This window comes from Myodes glareolus, chromosome 2, assembly GCF_982192425.1.
Source record: "Myodes glareolus chromosome 2, mMyoGla1.1, whole genome shotgun sequence".
Lineage (NCBI taxonomy): Eukaryota > Metazoa > Chordata > Mammalia > Rodentia > Cricetidae > Myodes > Myodes glareolus.
In genome coordinates this window covers 137,079,914-137,097,941 of record NC_142027.1, presented here as the reverse complement: position 1 = coordinate 137,097,941, position 18,028 = coordinate 137,079,914, and the positions used below count along the sequence as shown (strand labels likewise).

The 18,028-nt window shown below is 50.2% G+C and overlaps 1 protein-coding gene across 2 annotated transcripts in view; it reads left to right on the top strand.

Annotated features, from left to right (window-relative positions):
* Window positions 1-18,028, top strand: part of Ksr2 (kinase suppressor of ras 2) — a 359,771-nt gene that overhangs the window by 124,277 nt on the left and 217,466 nt on the right. For both annotated transcript variants that reach the window (XM_085681325.2, XM_085681322.2), the window contains exon 4: window positions 14,186-14,699. In XM_085681325.2, the coding sequence (XP_085537451.1) occupies window positions 14,186-14,699 (514 nt within the window). The remainder of the gene's footprint in view (window positions 1-14,185; window positions 14,700-18,028) is intronic.

Genomic DNA, 18,028 nt, shown 5'->3' with positions numbered 1-18,028 from the left:
GTGGGTGGAGCAAAGAAGGAGATGGGTGGAGCAAAGAAGGAGATGGGTGGAGCAAGGGAGAAGGTGGGTGGAGCAAGGGAGAAGGTGGGTGGAGCAAGGGAGAAGGTGAAGAAGAAGGTGGGTGGTTGCTCACTCTTATGTGCTCTTCCCGACTATAGTCACGTGACTTTGTAGTCACGTCACATAGAGAAGTCAATGACAGACCAAAAAAACACTTCATCTTTCCATCAGTGAACCAGTGAGGCCACAAGGTTCCTTACAGAAGCCTGGGGAGGGTCTGCTCGGTGGCAGAAGAGCCCATGACTGTGTCCCGGAAGCCCACTACACAACCTACAGGCAGTTCCACCGTAGAGTCTCCTTGCTCCCCAGCCGTGGATTCAGGGAGGGGCCCGAGTCACGTCCGTTTCCAGATCTTCCCTATCCCTCATGTTTCACTCTGGGGTAAGAGTCACTGCGTCACCTGCCCGTCAACTGGAAGCGGTATTGAGTTATCACCCCCATTTTACAGATAAAAAGTTGAAGCTGGAGAACATCTCACTGTGGTAGGGAGACCCTCCCCCCAATAACAGCATACTCGGAGGGCAGAGGATGACTTTTAGGGGTCAATTCTCTTCTTCCTCCACATGGGGCCCAGGAATCAAACTGAGGTCAGGCTTAGTGGTGAGTGCCTCTACCCTTGGAACCATTTTGCCGGCCCACATCTCCTTGCTCACATCTCTTTACAGAGCAGAGAAACTTTACCACTGTGATTAATGAAGGATCTTGGCGGGGAGGGGGCAGGGGATGCATGGATCTTCTGAGGCTGGATGGAGGGCAGGCGGCAGATAGAGAGATCCTGAGAGATGCTTGTCGGGGCATGGGAGAGGAAGGGTCAGAACCAAGGGGATGGGTGGCCTTTCATGCTAGATGGGGCAAGGATACAATCTCTCCCTCAGATCTTCTAGATGGAACAGCCTGTTGGCACCTTTTAGCGAGACTGTTCCAAACTTCTGACAACTGCGGCGGAGGCAGAGCGAAGCCAACTACGTCAGTGTTCGTTACACAGCAGCTGAGGATGCACACACTCGCCGCTGGTCCTGACTGGGGAGTGGCGCGGCTCACATTTTCTTCAGCAGATGGATGTATTCCAGGCTCATTCTGCCCCTTCCTACTCGCTATTTTCCAGTATCTCAAGAGAGGGCCTGCCTACGAAGCCCAGACTGGCCTCTCATGTGTGACCTACCTCAGTGTCCCGAGAGCTGAGTGACAGGTGTGATCCACCATGCCCAGACTCCCGCCTTGTTGTAAGAGGCCTGTTTCCATGACGAGATGCCCAGATGTGCACGGGAAAACACACTGAAGAAACCCCACGAGAGGCACCAGCATGTATCAGTGTTAGGTTAGGGAATGAGGTGGTTTGCCCGGAGCCGGCCTTGAATTCCCTTTGTCGCTCGGGGAGATCATCCTGCCTCAGCATCCCAAGCAGCTGGATGATGGAGCTGGACCACCAGGCCCTGTTCCTTCCATCTTACACACAGCAGAACTCACTTAGCTGGCGGTAAATAGGAGTACATTAGCCTTTTCTTCTGCTACTATCGACACTTGCTGGACTGTTGGCTGTGCCCACCAGGGGTCGCTGCAGCCCTGGATGTCCCTCCTCTTCTCACTGGATGCTTCTCCTTGGTTTTGCCCATACCTCCACCTCTGTAGCGAACATCAAAGGAAAGGCCTCTGGGTTCAAATTTTTACTTTTTCATCTGGGTTGGCGCTGAGTCCTAACCTAGCATGCTTGAGGAAAAAAACCTGAAATGTACGCCCTGGCAATGCTGAAGTATATATGGGCAGCCCGTATATGGCGATTCTGTTGAACTTGTCCATATTGGGTTTCATGGTCTAAGTTGATGAGGACGACTGACCAGGTCTCTTCCTCAAGAGGGCACCAGGTCTCATTACAGATGGTGTGAGCTACCATGTGGTTGCTGGGAATTGAACTCAGGACCTCTGGAGGAACAGTCAGTGTTTTTAACCGCTAAGCCATCTTTCCAATCCAGCATGCATGAGGCCTAAGATTCAATTCCCAGGAACCCCACTCCCTCAAGAAAACATTTGTCTCCCAGTTCTGAAGGCTGGGACATTCAGGAGCTGTCATTTGCATCTGTGGGCCTCTGGCAAAGGCGCCTGCCTTACAACATGGCGGAGGGTGTGCCATGGAGAGATGGATTACACAGGCAAGCTTGGGGCTCTTTCCCTCTTTGTAGGAAGCCACTGATCCCATCACGTGGCCTTTCGTCACCCTGGTTACTGCCACTGTCAGTCAGCGTTTCATTTACTATGACAAACGTCTGGGATAAAACCTCCCTATTCATCACGGGTAGGTCCCATTCTTCGCGGCATGGTGGCATGTGGCGGTGGGCCTGCAGCAGAGCGGAGAGTACTCGCCTCTCAGAAAGCAAAAGAGGAGACCCACCTTCCAGCCCATCCTTTAACACGTAGGTCTTTGGGAAGAGAGACATTTAATGTCCAAGCTATAGCGCTCTGGAGCCCCGCCTTGGAAGAATGCGATTCCAGTATTTGGACTTTTGGGGTGCATATGTTGTGGCTGTGATGGCCCATCCGAGTGTGGCACCATGACTCCCCGCGTCAGGCCACCCTGAGGACTAGTCATTCAGGATGAAATTATGTGGACCGTGACATTTGCATTGCTGAATTCTACACAGGGTTGGTTCTGCCCCACTCTGTGATTTTTATCAGTTAAAGAGGTTTAATTATTTGTGAGCCTAGAGGGATTCTTTTAAAGACACATTTGTTCTTTATCTCTGGGCTCCAGGGCATAAAGTTCTAAAAATAGCTTTTGAAACTTAGTACTTGGGAAGCTGGGGCCTCAGTGGCAGTGGGGAGCTGAGGCGGTGGCTGTTGGGAGCATGCTTATGTAGAACTCCTCCGGGTTGAGTTAGTGCCGGCTTTGTGCCAGGTCTGAGACCTTAGGAACAGACAGGAGGTTCCAGGATGTGACCTCTGACCTCCAGGGGTGGGTGGTTCGATTGCAGGTGCGGTAGGTTGGCCACTCAGAAGCAAGTGGCTTTGGGTTATTGGGGTGGTCATTGGAACTGTGAGACTCCACGGGGCACCTTCTTTGGAGTAAATCCTCATCACGGTGGCCTGTGGGTCCCCTTGATCCAGTCCTTCGACTCAGCCCTGCGTCTGTGCTCCGGGCCATGGGCTCCCAGGTTCTTCTCTAGCCTGTCACATCCTTGGACATGTTGGCTCCGGGCTGGACACTTGTTCTTCCTTCTTTGCCTAATTAACTGTCTCTCACCCTGTAGTCCCAGCTCCCAGGGATCTTCCCAGGCAGCCGGGCTGGTCTCCACTTCCGCTCCGTGACATTGTGACTAACTATTAACGTGGGATTTCCCACTTTCTGTTACCTCCTCTGGGTCTGCCTGAGACAGCCTCTGTTCAGCAGAAAGATTACGACTCTACTTATGTCATTTCAGATGTTCTAATGGTTATATTAAAAAAACCCTAACTGACAAGTATTCCTGTGATCATAAAAATACACCACAAAACGTTCCATTTTAACCATTTTGAGTGACTTCAGTAGGATGAAGTGCAGTCACATTGAAACCTTCCTGGAAATTTCCCATTAGCAAAAACTTTAATCCCTTTTACAGGTTTTCATGTAGCCCAGGCTGTCCTCCAACTTGCTATGTAGCTGAGGCTACCCACGAACTTCTGATACTCCTGCCTCTGCCTGCTAAGCCCTGGGACTCCAGGTGTGTGTCACCACACCCGGCACAGACCCAGTCCCTGCCCCAGCCCTAGCCCTGCTCCTAGGCAGAACAAAGTTCATTTTATGCGTTTGACTGTCCCATATGCTTGGCACAAGCAAGGCTATGTCATATGTGTTATATGTGTTTCAACCTTCATTCTTTCCTAAACATTTTTTTTAAAAAAGAAATTTATTGTTATCATTTTGGTGGAGGGGCATGGAGGAGCATGTACACCATGACTGATATGTGGAGTTGGTTTTCCCCTCCCTCTTTTATGTAGGGATTCAGGCTTTTGCAGCAAGCACCTTTACCCCTTGAACCATTTTGCTGGCCCAGCATGCTTTCTTTTAGTCATCTGTGTTGTGATGGGTGCCAGAATTTTCTTCCTTTCTGGTGTGTGTGTGTGTGTGTATAAAGGCCAGGGGTCAGCTTCTGGGATTCAAACTCACATCTCTGGCCCTACTGGACTCTGTGTCCTCAAAAGACCTTATCTAGGTAGGGGCTGATTCTAGACGTTCATGGGCCTCCTGTCAATGAAAGGGTTAGACAGGTCCGTTAAAATGTATCCAACACTCTCCCCTTGGGGCTGCCGCCATTCCTTTCTGGCTCTGGGCAGAGACGGTGCAGATAAACTCTAATGCACCAAACTCCCGGCACACTGGGCTGGGAACACGTTGCTGGGGCTGTCTGAGGAGGGAAACTGAGCCACCAGGGCAGGTGGTGGCCCTGCTGAAGCTGCACGGCAGGGAACTGGGAGACAAAGGGGTTTGGAAAGCTTCTCACTGTCACTCATCTCAAGATAAAAATAGTGAGCCCGGAGGCACCCAGGGCCGTGCAATGTCGCCTTCAGCTCTCAGGGATCCTCAGACACGAGCAGTTGGAGAAATAATATAATGTGTGTCCCTCAAGGGAGGCTGAGTACTAGGATGATGGAACGTTCTGGAATTAGCCTCGTCTCAGAGGTCAGCCTTTTCCAGTCTGGCTCTTCTGGCCGTGGGTTTTCTTCAGTGGTTCTCATGGGTGCTGTGCTGGGCAGGGCCCCTTGCTTATGCCTTCACATCCCTGCTTAGAGGCCCGTGTGGCGGCTTGCCTGGGAGTGCTGGATGTGGAGAAAGGAACAGCTGTGTTTAGGATGTAAAGCATCAAAATACAGGCCCCATTCTACCATCTCCAGCCCCCAGGCCTCTGGGTCTCAAGGCTGGCCACCTGGGAAGTGTCTGCCGTGAGTGGAATTCTGACGAGGGTAAGGCCTTCTCAACCTGCTTCTTTCCTAAATTAAAAAATGGGCTGCCCCCCCCCCCCACGCTTACAGTTCCGTGTTCTGCAGTTTCAGTGACAAAAATGTTCATTGGAAAAATCCTCATACCAGTCACGTGTTTGAGACTGCGCACTGTTCTGAGCAGCGCGGGAATGCCTGTAGCCTTCCTGCTCTGTGTGACAGATCCGCATTGCGTCCGCTACCCACCCCTCCGTCGTTTAGATGCTCTCTTGGTTATCTGGTCGGCTCTTGGAGTGTCCGGGCTGCATACACAGCCCTCCTGTAAGTCATTTACGGATCCTCTGTTGGAGTGCCCATGATGTGCACACGACCCTCCCGTTCACTATTTGGAAGCCGTCTTGGCTATCCAGTCGGTGGTGCGGTAGTTACAGCGCTTTCGTTCTGAATGAGATTGCCCCCAAGCATAAGTGATGCTGGCTCATGGCTTCACAGAAAAACCATGAAGTACTTCCTCTGAGTGGAAAGACAGACATTTTGTCATGGAAGGAAAGAGAAGAACTCATGGTGGAGCTTGCTGGGCAGGACAGAGCAGTCTCCCTGTGAAGTGGTGGTGGAGGAGGGAGTCTCGCCAAGGTTGCTGGGCTTCCTCTGTGTGGGTCTGTCAGGGTCAGCGGGCCACAGAAGGCACGGTCCCACCCATGACGTCTTGTGTGGGTCATGGTCTGCATCCCCACCACTAAGGAGCACAGTGTGACACAGATGGCAGCAGCGTGGTGACAACTTGAACCCGCGTCCCTTTCAAACCAGCCGTTTGGATCGAGTGTCACGTGCATATTGAAGCAAGTTCTGACTTACCCATCAATAGAAAGAAGTATGAACGATATGCAAATAAATAACTATAAGTGAGTGTTAATTGCAGCCCTGGGTGGCAGGCCCTGGGCAGGTGGAGGTGGGGGTGTTAGTCCAGATGACTCATCTCGAGAAAGGCTCCAGCCAGCAAGACAGTCAATTCTTATATACACACATACAGTCAGTTCTCACGCTTTGTGGGTTCCACAGGTGTGAACTTACAAACTTTCTGAAATGTGTTCGCCACCCCAAATCGAGAGTTCCACATGCTGGGTGGCAGAACATTCCAGTCTTCTGACGCATATGCTCCCAGCTGGGGTGGAGTCGGGCCACACCCCACTACTCCGTGCTGTAGCTCTTAGCATCTACGTGATGGTTCATTCATAATGACCGTCTGCCTGACAGGAGATGGTAACTGAGGTGAGAAGTTTGGACGGCGCCACTCTTGGGTTGGGGCCCTGGACTGAATACAAAGGAAAGGGGGAGCTGAGCCCCAGCGTTCACCTCTCTTGGCTCCCTGACTGAGGGTGGGAGCGGTTAGTGCACTCTCTGCCACCATGCCTTCCCATGGGTGAGGGGGAGAGGGATGCCTGGGAATGGGTAAGGATGGGTGGGGTGGGTGGAAATAGGTGGGAATGAAGGGAATGGTTGAGGATGAGGACCAAGCCTTTTCTAGATGGGGAGGAGCTCTCCAGAGCACTGGCTCTCAACCTGTGGTCGTGAACCCTTGGCAAGCCTCTGTCTCTAAAAATATTTCCATGACTACTCCTAACAGGAGCAAAATTGCAGTTATGAAGTAGCAATGAAATGAATTTTATGGTTGGGGGTCACCACAATATGAGGAACTGTGTTAAAGGGATGTAGCCCTGGATCCAAATTTCCAGCAGCGGCAACACACTAAAGCCTGTGAGAGTAGGTTTCCAGTTTTGGATACGTAATCCTGGGGGCTGAGAGGATTGACTGAGGCATGGTGGATAATGTGTCACGGCCAAGAGACAGGCTCTGCCATCAGACCCCTGGAACCGAGTGGAAGCTCAGCCTCAGACAAGGGGCTCGACAATTCTCAGAGCTTTAATTTCCTCACCAGCCCCCCAAGATTATAACGAGAGTGTAATGAAGTGAGGTGGGAGGGGGAGAGGAGGCAGGGAGGAGCCTGGACCAGAGCTGAGGCCCAGTGTCTGCTGTGGTGCTCACCGATAAACACACTGTGCTGAATACCCATCACGGTGGAGAGGATGCTGGTGGTGGTGGTGATGCTGATGAGGTAGTGATGGTGGTGGTGATGGTGATGTTGATGGTGGTGATGGTGATGATGGTGAATAATTATGGTAGTGATGGTGGTGGTGATGGCAATGATGGAGGTGATGGTGATGTTGATGGTGGTGATGGTGATGATGGTGGTGACGGGGAAAAAGAGAACCACTGCATGAGGCTGGTGGCAAAGAAGAATGGTGCAGCCAATCAGGAACATGGTACACTGGTTTCTAGGGTGGTTAAAGAGGAGTTACCACCTGGTCCAGTGATTCCATTCCTAGTTTATGCTCAAGCATATCAAATAGATAACTGTGCAAATACTGGTTCAAACATGTTCCTCCCAACACTGAAAGTCAACACAGTGTGCAGTGTCCTTTGGTTGTTGAGTAGAGAAACAAGCTGGGATACCCATGTTGACCTCAGGCATGAGAAGGAAGCACTGGCCACGTCTGTCTTGATTTTCTGAGAGCGATTGGATCTGATAGTTTTATCCCCACAGCTGGCCTCAACCACTGTTGGATCCTAAATCAGAACAGGCTATGAGGTACCCATGGAGCTGTGTGAGATGGGGCCTCACTGGAGGAAGAGGGTCACCAGGAGGTGCCCTGAAAGATGCACCTCAACCCCAGCTTCTTCCTGTCCCTTCTTCCTGGCTGTTGTGTCTTGTCCCCATGCTCTGGCTGCCTTGAGGTCTCCAGTTGAATCTATAGTTTGCTGTTAGTTGAGTCCGGCTCACCAGTTTGCTCAGGGGATCCCGTGTCTCTGCCTCCCCAGCGCTGGGATGACATCAGGGCTGCCACACCCAGTCAGCTTTTAGGTGGATTCTGCAATCAGATTCAGAGCTGGTTAATTTTAGTCAGGTTGCACAAAGTGGAGTCACCTGGGGAGAGAGACCTTCAGCTGAGAACTGCCTTCATTAGGTTGGCCTGTGAGCTTGTCTGTGGGGGCATTTTCATAATTAATGAGTGATGTGTTAGGGTCCAGGTCATTGTGGGTGATGGCACCCCCTGGGCAGTGATCCTAGGTCAGTGATTCTCAATCTTCCTAACACTGGTGACCCGTTAATACAGTTCCTCATGCTGTGGTGACCCCAACCATAAAATTATTTTGTTGCTACCTCATAACTGCAGTTTTGCGACTGTTACGAATTGTCATGTGACTGTAATCTGATATGTGGCTCCCCCAAAGTAGTTGAAACCCTCAGATTGAGAGCCACTGTCCTAGGTGGTATAAAAAGCAGGCTGAACCAGTCGGGGGAGTTAGCCATTCAGCAGCATTCCTTCACTGCTTCTGCTTCCGCTCCTGCCTCCAGATTCCTGCCTTGAGTTCCTGTCCTGACTTCCTTTAGTGGCGGACTAAAGCCAAATAGGCCCTTTCCTCCCCTCGTTGGTTGTGTTGATCATGGCAACTAAAAGTGAGCCAGGACAGGGGCTGGTGTTTGTGGGGCAAGCACCCTACCCGCTGACTTATTTCTGTAACCCCGGAGAATAATTTTGTGCAGCATTTTTAGTGCACCATGTTACATGGGGCCAGCCATGGAGTTTTCCACTTGGTGCTTCGTGGTGGCACCAGAATCATTCTGGACTTTGGAGTCTTAGAGTTTTGGACCAGGGATCAGGGCTACTTAACTCATAATCATGGTAGCTGCCATTTCTGTTCTTTAACTTCCTCTGAGTCTGGGAAGTATTTTCAAGTTGCATCTACAGATACTGCTTCCCACCTGAAAGTCAGAATGATTTAAACAGCCAGCACTTTGAAATATTCAGGGGACTTCTGAGCCCCAGTCAACTATCCTGGAATGGTGGTGGTGGGGCCCATACCCACCCCTTCCCCAGCTCCCTCTGCAGGGCCGAGGCCTGTGACGTGTGTGACGCTGACTCTGAAAGCCAGACAACTTCTGAGCCATGCATTTGCCTGTTTATATGGTTTCAATGGAACGGGACAATGAAGTCCGACGCTTGCCTAGACTTTCTGAAATCATTTTCTCCCTCTCGGATGGCTTTTATTTCTTCCAGTCCCTTATCAGAGAATGTCAAAAGAAAAAAAAAAAACACACGCCGTGCCTTGAAATGGCTTTAATCAGTCTTCAGACCTTTCATTTTTTAAAATCTATTCCCTTTACCCCGCCCATCTCAAGACTTGAAATAAAATGATTTTTCCAGAAACGAATGCCAGGCGGCAAGGGTGACGATTAATAACCCCAGAGCTCATGCCACCACACCTTCCCTATTTAAAGTGAAAAATTACCTTTTTCCCCCTTAGGTGTTATTAAAAAGAGGCCCGGAGGGGTGTCAGCTGATAGCATGCAGCCCATTTTCACGCTGCTCCTGAAGCCTGCGTGTTTTGGAGCCGACGCTGCTGGCTGAGTAGCGTGGGTGATGAACGGAGACGGTGCACTCCTCGGGTCCCACACTTCTGACTTCGAGCCCCCGCGCGTGCAGAGGAAGGAGATTTTATGGGGAGGGAATGTAGTGGGGGTGGTGGGATTTCTTCTTTCTTAACTTTTTACTCTAAAGAAATCCCTCAAGAGGGTAACTACCTGAACGCAGTGGAGTGTCTATCTGTCTGTCTGTCTGCCTGTCAGTCAGTCTTTGGAGGAACAGCAGGCTGTGGGAAGCATTGGGTCCCCACCCAGCAGCAGGATACTGTGTGGAAAGCGGGGAAAGAAAGGCATTGATCTCCATCTACCGAGGGATTCTGATCCAGTCCTACACCCTACACTCATCCCAATCTTGACTGATTAGGTCAGTGACCCCTACCCTCCTTACAGTGAGACAGAGCAACTGATCCCCTAACACCTACAATCTCCCAAGTATTCTTTTCATTCCTATCTTTTTTTCGTTTTTTAAGTTATGCATTTGTGTCTGTATGGGTTGTACACATGAGTGCAGATGCTGTTGGGGGCCAGAAGAGGGCGCCAGATTCCCCTGGGAGCTGGAGTTACAGATGGTTGGAAGCCCACGTGGGTGTTGGGAGCTGAACTTGGTCCTTCATAACAGCAACAACCGAAATAACCTGTTTCGACTGTTCAGTCATCTCCCCAGACCCAGCTCCCACCCCTGTTTGAGACAGGAACTTTGCCACATAGCCAAGAATGACCTCGAACCCCTCATCCTCCTCCGTGGGATTTCAGGTATACACTATGTGGCAGGGTTTGTTTGTTTGCTTGCTTGTTTCTTTCTGAGACAGGAGCTGTCTACGTAGCCCTGACTGACCTGGAACTCACAGAGATCTTGCCTGCCTCTGTGCCGGGATTAAAGGTGTGTGCTACCACGCCTGGCCTGCTGTGCCAGTTTTGATGACTTTCTCTCAGTGCTTAGCACACATGGATCCTCCCCTGGGGGTGTTGCTAGGGATGCGGTGGTCTAACAGATCAGAATACTAGAACAAATCCACACACTCACAGACCCCAGGGTTTGGAGCCAACGAACAAAGCACAGGCTCCCACCTCTCTGTGGGTCGGACCACTTCCTCCCCTGGATCTGGTGGGTGACTGTTCGTATTCTCACACCCCTTGGCTTGTTGCCACATACCACCAGCCTCCCCTACTGCTTCACTCCGTTCCTGTGTTATCTGTATTGCGACAATGTGTCAGTGTGTAGTCCAGGTGACCTGGAACTTGTGATCATCCTGCCTCGGCTCCCTGCCCCCAAGCTTGTCTCCTCTCCTCTTTACACAGCTATGGCCGATTAAGTCTGACCTTATCCAGCATGAGCTCAGCTCAGTTCCATCTGCAGGGGCTTTATTTGCAAATAGAGTGTTGGGTAAAGATGCCAACCTGTGGCATTGCTGGGCCATTTCGCTTCCAACTCTGCCCTGAGGTGAAGCAAGGCCATATTGTCGCACCCTGAGGGTCTTTGTCGTCCAGTCTGCTCTGCGTTGTGCTATGCACATGTCAAGCAAGGGGAAATTTCCAATGTCTGCGTGTGGATCTTTGCATTTCTTCAAGGCAGCTTTTTATCTGAGAACCGAGTCTGTGTTCACTACTGCGGGTTATCTTTGAAACTGGCTCTGTTCTTTTTGATAAACTTCTGGAAGACTTAAAAAATAGCCAACACAACAACAAAACAGGCTTTCCTGCTCCCAGACCTCTGTCCCCACAGGTCCCTCAGCCTGGGGCACTCTTCTTTACTGTTGGCATGGTGACTCTTTTAGTTCTTGCCAATTGACATGTGGTCTCCTCAGGGGGGCATTGTAATTGGACTTTTCATCTGGACCGTCAGCTCCCCAATAGAGACATAGAGATTTATTATTAATTATGAAAGCTCGGCTGATATCTTAGGCTTGTTTCTAACTAGCTGTTTTAACTTAAATTAACCTGTGTCTTTTAAACGACGTTCTTTTACATGGGCTCTGTTACCTTTACGCTGTATGCCCATGCTGCTTGCTTTGCCTCTCCTGGAGTCTCTGCCTTTCCTCTTCCCATAGTCCTTTGTGCTTAGAAATCCTGCCTAGCTACTGGCCGTTCAGTTAAAACCAACAGAAACCAATTAAACCAACCAGAGCGACACATTTTCACAGTGTGCAGAAAGATTATTCCACAACAGGGCATCCTGAGGAAGCCTTCTCCGTTCCTCCGTTCCCCTTTCTCCTCTGACTCCTTCTCCTTCCTTCCTTCCTTCCTTCCTTCCTTCCTTCCTTCCTTCCTTCCTTCCTTCCTTCCTTCCTTCCCCCTTCCTGTTTCTATGGTGTTGGGGATCAAACCCAGGGCCTCAAACATCCTAGGTAAGAGCACTACCATCGAGTCTCATCCCAAGCCCTCCAGTTTCTTAACTGAACTGTTTGCTTTTTTGGGGTGATCTAGTACAGGGAGTTGCTGTGTCACTGGGGCTAACTGAAGAATGTCATTGGGGTACATGTGGATCCACATACAGTTGTAAGGAAAGATCGCAGGGTACCTGAAAGGCTTCTCTCCGTTCCTCTTAATAGTCACATCTTGCTAACGTGATAGAATCGCAGCCAGGGTATTGATCCAGATACAGTGCAGTGATCTTGCCCAGATGTGTCCAGCGTTTTGTGCATGCATGCATGCACGTGTGTTTGAGGATGAACATGAATTTGGAGCTGTATAATGCCCCACAGCTGGACATGTGTGTCTACACCACTGTCAAAATAACGAATGACATACATCTCTTGTGTTGCTATCTTCTGGCCACATCCACTTCCTCCCACCCCCTCATCCCCCACCCCTGACATCTGCCAATTATGTCTAAGATGTTGTTCTCTGTGAGGTTGTGGAAATGGAGTCTGAGAGTGAGCCCTTTGGCGTTAGTTCACTTGTATCCCTGGAGACCGCCTGAGCTCTGTGCGTGGGTACTCGGCTCCCTCGGGCAGCAGTGCTGTGTCCGTGGTTTGTGTGTACCGTCTGCTGAGGCCCTCCCCGTCACTGAATGTCACACACTCTGCTTCCCTCCTTTAACCACGAGAAGGGCTTCCACGTGTCTGCTTGTCCATCTAGTCCGTGTCCATGTCGGAGTCAGGTGTTAAGATTGTTCCACAGGTGTGGTAGTTTGAATGTAATTGGCTCCCACCAGTTCATAGGGAATGGCACCATTTGGAGGTATGGCCTGGTTGCAATAGGTGTGGCCTTGTTGGAGGAAGTGTGTTACTGGGGGCAGGGGGTTCCGAGGTCTCCTTTGCTCAAGCTATGCACAGTTCAGTTGGTGCTGTCTGAACAAGATGTAAAACCCCCAGCTACCTCTCCAGCACCACGTCTGCCTGCATACCACCTTGCCCCACCATGATGATAATGGACTGACCCTCTGAACTGTAAGCCACCCAACTAAATGCCCTTATAAGGGTTTCTGTGGTCAGGGTGTCTCTTCACAGCAACAGAAACCCTAACTAAGACAATAGGTGAGCGTTATCCTTGGTAATCTTTTAAAGCACCCTGACATGGTTGGATATTGGGACTCAGAAAAGTCATGGCCTAATCGCTCTGCTTTGCAAAGTCTTCGGGGTGTGGGCTTCGCAGCCACAAAGCAGTGGAAGTGGGGAGAAAGCAAGAAGGCAAACAAGGAAATTTTGATTATGTTTGTGAGGGCCAAGTGGTGTGATTGGACAATTATAAATGTGCCTGCAATGCAGCATATGTGTGTACTAACATGCCTGTGGTATGATGAGCACACGGTATTGTGATATGACATAGTGAACATGAGGTCTGTGTGCATGCTCTAATGATGTGCACCTGATGGAACATTCCTATGCTATAATGTAATTATTGACCGTGTGTGTACGGGGTAAGGTGTACCTGATGTGACATGTGCATTGCTTTAATGTGGTGTGGTCTGATGTGTTTATGATGTGGTGTGTGGTGCAGCATGCTACCATGGACCATGTATGCTGTGTGAGGTCCTTAGGATATGAGGTATGTATGATGCAGTATACATGGCATGAGGTGTGTACATACAATGAGGTGTTTGTGATGCATTGCATACACAGCATGGAGTATGTATATATGAAAACACACCCAAGATGGTCAACACTGTGTGGTACATTGAGGTGATAGATACATGGTATAAGGTATACAGGAAGTGTGTGCACATAGCATGAGGTGTGTGTGGCCTCGGGTACATGGAGGCAACATGTGTATCATTTGCTCAGTATGCAGGTGCCATCGCGTGCACATTGTGTAGGGTACATAATGTTGGAAGGTGCGTTTGGTGCAACATGGTACACCACACCAATGAGGTGGTCTCATGTAACATGAGCTGTATACCACATAGGGTGCAGATGACCTGGGCTTCACACTGTATTGTGTGCACACGATGTAACCTGCATGTGTGGTCAGGTGTGTGTTGTGGCACGGCATGTGAAAGGATATGTAAGGTACATATGATACATTGTGTTGAGTGTAACCTGCCCATGGTGTGATGCATGTGTGGTAAGGTGAGGATGGCGGACCCCCGCCCATGCGATGCTACCTCCTTTCTTCTGGCTTACCTGCCTCTCTGTGGGATGTAAGATCTCTGAGACGTAAGGACTCGTCTACGGTGACGTAAGATATGCATGGAGTGACGCGTGCGCGGTAAAGAGCTGGTGGCTCTCTGCCCACCGCAAGCCTACCCCTTCCCCTTCCTTACCTGCGTCTCTCTGTTCCTTTTCTCCTTCTCAGGAGGGAATCTCTCCAAACAAGACTGGATCATCCAGTGGCCCACCACGGAGCCAGGGCAGGACAACAACCCTGTGTGCCCCCCGGAGCCCAGCTCGTGGATCCGCACCCCCCTCTCCCAGAGCCCCAGGGTCCAGTCCAAATGTGTCCAGCCCTTCTGTCACAGCAGCCCTACGCCTGGAGCCCCCGTGTACACCCACGTGGACAGACTCACTGTGGATGCCTACCAGAGCTTGTGCCCGCCGCCACTTCTGGAATCAGGCCACCGCTCCTTGCCCCCGTCACCCCGGCAGCGGCACGCAGTTCGCACCCCACCTCGTACCCCAAATATTGTCACCACCGTGACCCCTCCTGGCACACCACCCATGAGGAGAAAAAACAAGCTGAAGCCTCCAGGGACGCCACCACCCTCCTCTCGGAAACTTATCCATCTGATCCCCGGCTTCACGGCGCTGCACAGGAGTAAATCCCATGAGTTCCAGCTCGGGAACCGTGTAGATGAGGCCAACACGCCTAAGTGAGTGGGGTCAGTGGGTGCTCGAGGGTGGCTGAACCCCAGGAACGGGTTCTCTGGAAAAGTCAGAAGCAAACAGTCTTGTGTCTGTGGGTCTAGTTAAGGGAAGGTGTCTTTGCGCTTTGTGTTCCGAGAAAGTAGGTTGGGTGAATTTTCTAGAGCTGGCAATTGCTCTTGACACGATGGCCTTTAATATTTCTGAATGTTGGTAGGGCATATCACGACTTGGGGCTAAATTGAAGCTGTGACCGTGTTAGTAGATAAGACTCACTGGGACACAGCCGAACCACCCTGTAGTGTTGTCTGGGAGTTCTTTTGGGGAACAGTGGCAGCATTGGGTATGGCCCACTGAATTAGAAATACTTATCCTCTGGATAGAGGCTGGAGAAGTTTGTGGACCCCTGCAGGGTGACCCTCCTGCTGGCCCTAGAAAGAGGTAAAAGTACATGGTGGCCCGGAAGTATCCAGTAGACATATTAAAATGAGTTAAAAAAATAAGTTATACAAGTCAACCAAAATAATTATCATCCCTACTTAGCATCAATGTAAAATGTGGTTATTCAGGAGTCCTTTGTTCTTTATGAGGTCTTTGACATCCAGGCTCCTTTTGGGTGAAGGTGGGAGGGAGCCGAGGGGAGTGGGCAGAAGGCCCTGTGGATGTGGGGGCTGGGCACATGGCAGAGAGCGTTAGGAAGAACAACATCACTCATGACCGAGACGACCACTCAGCAGGCGTGTGAGCCTGTGAGGCGGGACCTCTCCATACGGGGAAATAGGCTCCAGCTGTCGGAGGGAGGCCATTCTGATGTCTACTATGCCATAACGGAGTTGAGTCTATAGACAGGAAGTAGATGTGGTAGATGGAGTTAGAGAGAGAGAAACAGGGTGCTGTTATTCAATGGGTACAAAATTTGGGATGAGGAAATTCTCTGGTGATGGTTGGTGGTGTCGTTTACACAACCCATGAAGCTATTTTAACACCTTTGAGGTGATGTTAAAAACTGCTTCAGATAAGTAATTTTAATGTTAAGTTCATTTTGCCACAAACAAGAGAGTTCGGCTCCTGTCATCCAGCAGGTCACAAACTGTGAAGGTCCAGACACTATAATGGTTTGACTGTGCCAGGTGCAGGGGTTTGAGTTGTCATTGCTCAACAACCAAAAAAGCTGCAATCTGGTATTGGATAACCAATTGGCGTGCTCTTCCCCAGGGAAGACTATTTCTTCTGCTCTCAGCATCCTCAGTTGTCTGTAGTTCTTGGTCTAGGGGTGGGGGGCACCAGTAGACCCTATGGCATTTTTTTTGAAAGTAATTTTATTAAATTATAAAAGTTTCCATTTCCGCCCCTCCTCCCACCACCCTCCCACTCACTCCAATCCCTCTCCTCCCTCTCCATCCCTAAGAGCAGTCAGGGTTTCCTGCCCTGTGGGAAGTTCAAGTTCCTCCCCCCTCCCTCCAGGTCCAGGAAGGTGAGTGTCCAGACAGACTGGATCCGCAAAATCCAGTATATGCAGAGGAAACAAGTCCCAGTGTCATTGTCAATGGCTTTTCAGAAAGACTCCTGGCCAGCCACATTCAGAGAATCCGGCCACATTCAGAGAATCTGGTTGGATCGCGTCCTCGTTCAGTCCCTATGGCAATTTTTGAAAAAAAAAAATGTATTTGTTTATTTTATGTATCTGAGGGCTTTTTCTGCATGTATGCCTTTATGCCAGAAGAGGGCATCAGATCCCACTCTCGATGGTTTGTGTTGCCATGTGGTTGCTGGGAATTGAATACAAGTCCTCTCTGGAAGAGCAATCAGTGCCCTTAACCACTGAGCCATCTCTCTAGCCCCGACCTATGCATTTTATGTACATGTGAGGCTGTGTTTTCAAGGCCAGCCTCTTTCTCTCCTTCCTCAAGGACCCAGTCAGCTTCCATGGTTCTGGGTTTCCACATCAGGACCTACGGGGCTAAACTCTGCTTATGATGGTCTTCTGTCTGGGTCAATGAGATCCTTAAGGAGACAGGTTCCTGGCTACCTCCAGGGACCCCAAGAGTCACTCCAAGGAAGCCGTGAAGGGAGGGATTGTGGTCACTGAGTTCTAACAGTGAGACTCGGTGGGTAACATCAGCCCACACTTTTGCATGTTCTAAGCTGGTCCTGGCTTCTGCCAGGAAGTAACCTTGGGATCGTGGCTTTGACCCTGGGGAGGCTCTTCTCTCCTGTTTGGTGGACCAAAAAGTGGGAATATGTTCATGCTTTGAAGTCTGAGGTTAGGAGCCATTAGTAGATGGTGATACCAATTTAATGAGCTGTGACCAGCATCAGAAAGGAGAAATTGATGGACTTCAAAGAGAACAGATTGAGAAATGTGGTGTGGTGAAAGAATCAGGGTAGCTTTTGGAGGGCTCGTTCACACCCATGAATACATACACACACATGTAAATGAATGTACACACATATATACACGTGCACAGACATATATATACCCACATACACAAATGACCACACACATACATACACACGCATATAAATGAATGTACACACATATATATGCCTGCACAGACATATATATACCCACATACACAAATGACCACACACACGCACGCACACACATACACACATACAAGTACCTATATATCAAGCGTGAATGTATGTTTTCTGTTTGTTTTTCTTTTCCTCCTTGAGAGCTCTTACTACTCAGGATGACTTTGATTCTAGAATGATCCCCACGGGAAGTAGGCGAGAGGGCATACATCTTCCCTCTGTATCTGATTCTGCTTTTCATCCCTGCTGGGCATGGTCTCCATGGGAACTCGGCAGCCTTTCGCCCACCTTTATTTCTTTTTATGGTGGTGAGGCCCGAGCAAAGGAGGCCATAGGTCTTTCTGAAGAGAGGGGAGGCTTCCAAAACTGCCGAGGTCTGTGACTTTATAAGTGCGTTGTGCACCCTGGGAGGCTTTGGATGTATCAAAACCAGCCTTGGCCCTTGGTGCTCGGGAAGTGGGTATCAGGTGGTCTGGGTGGGTCCAAGTCCTGCCCCCTGGAAGCCTCTCTCCGGCGGCCTTTACAGAATGATCCAAGTCAGAAAAGCGAGAAAGCAGCCTGGGAGTGGGACTCAGCTGGTAGAACCTTCCTAATGGGCAGGAAGCCCTGGCCTGACCCCAGCACTGCATACACCAGATGTCGTGACACATGCCTGTCACCCCAGCATCAGGAGGCAGAGGAGCAAGTTCAATAAAAGCCATCCTTGGCTGTGTAGTGAGCTCGAGGCCAGCCTGGAGCACAGGAGGTCTTGTTAAAAAAAAAAAGAAGACAAAAACGAAACGGTAAACAAAAGAGGACC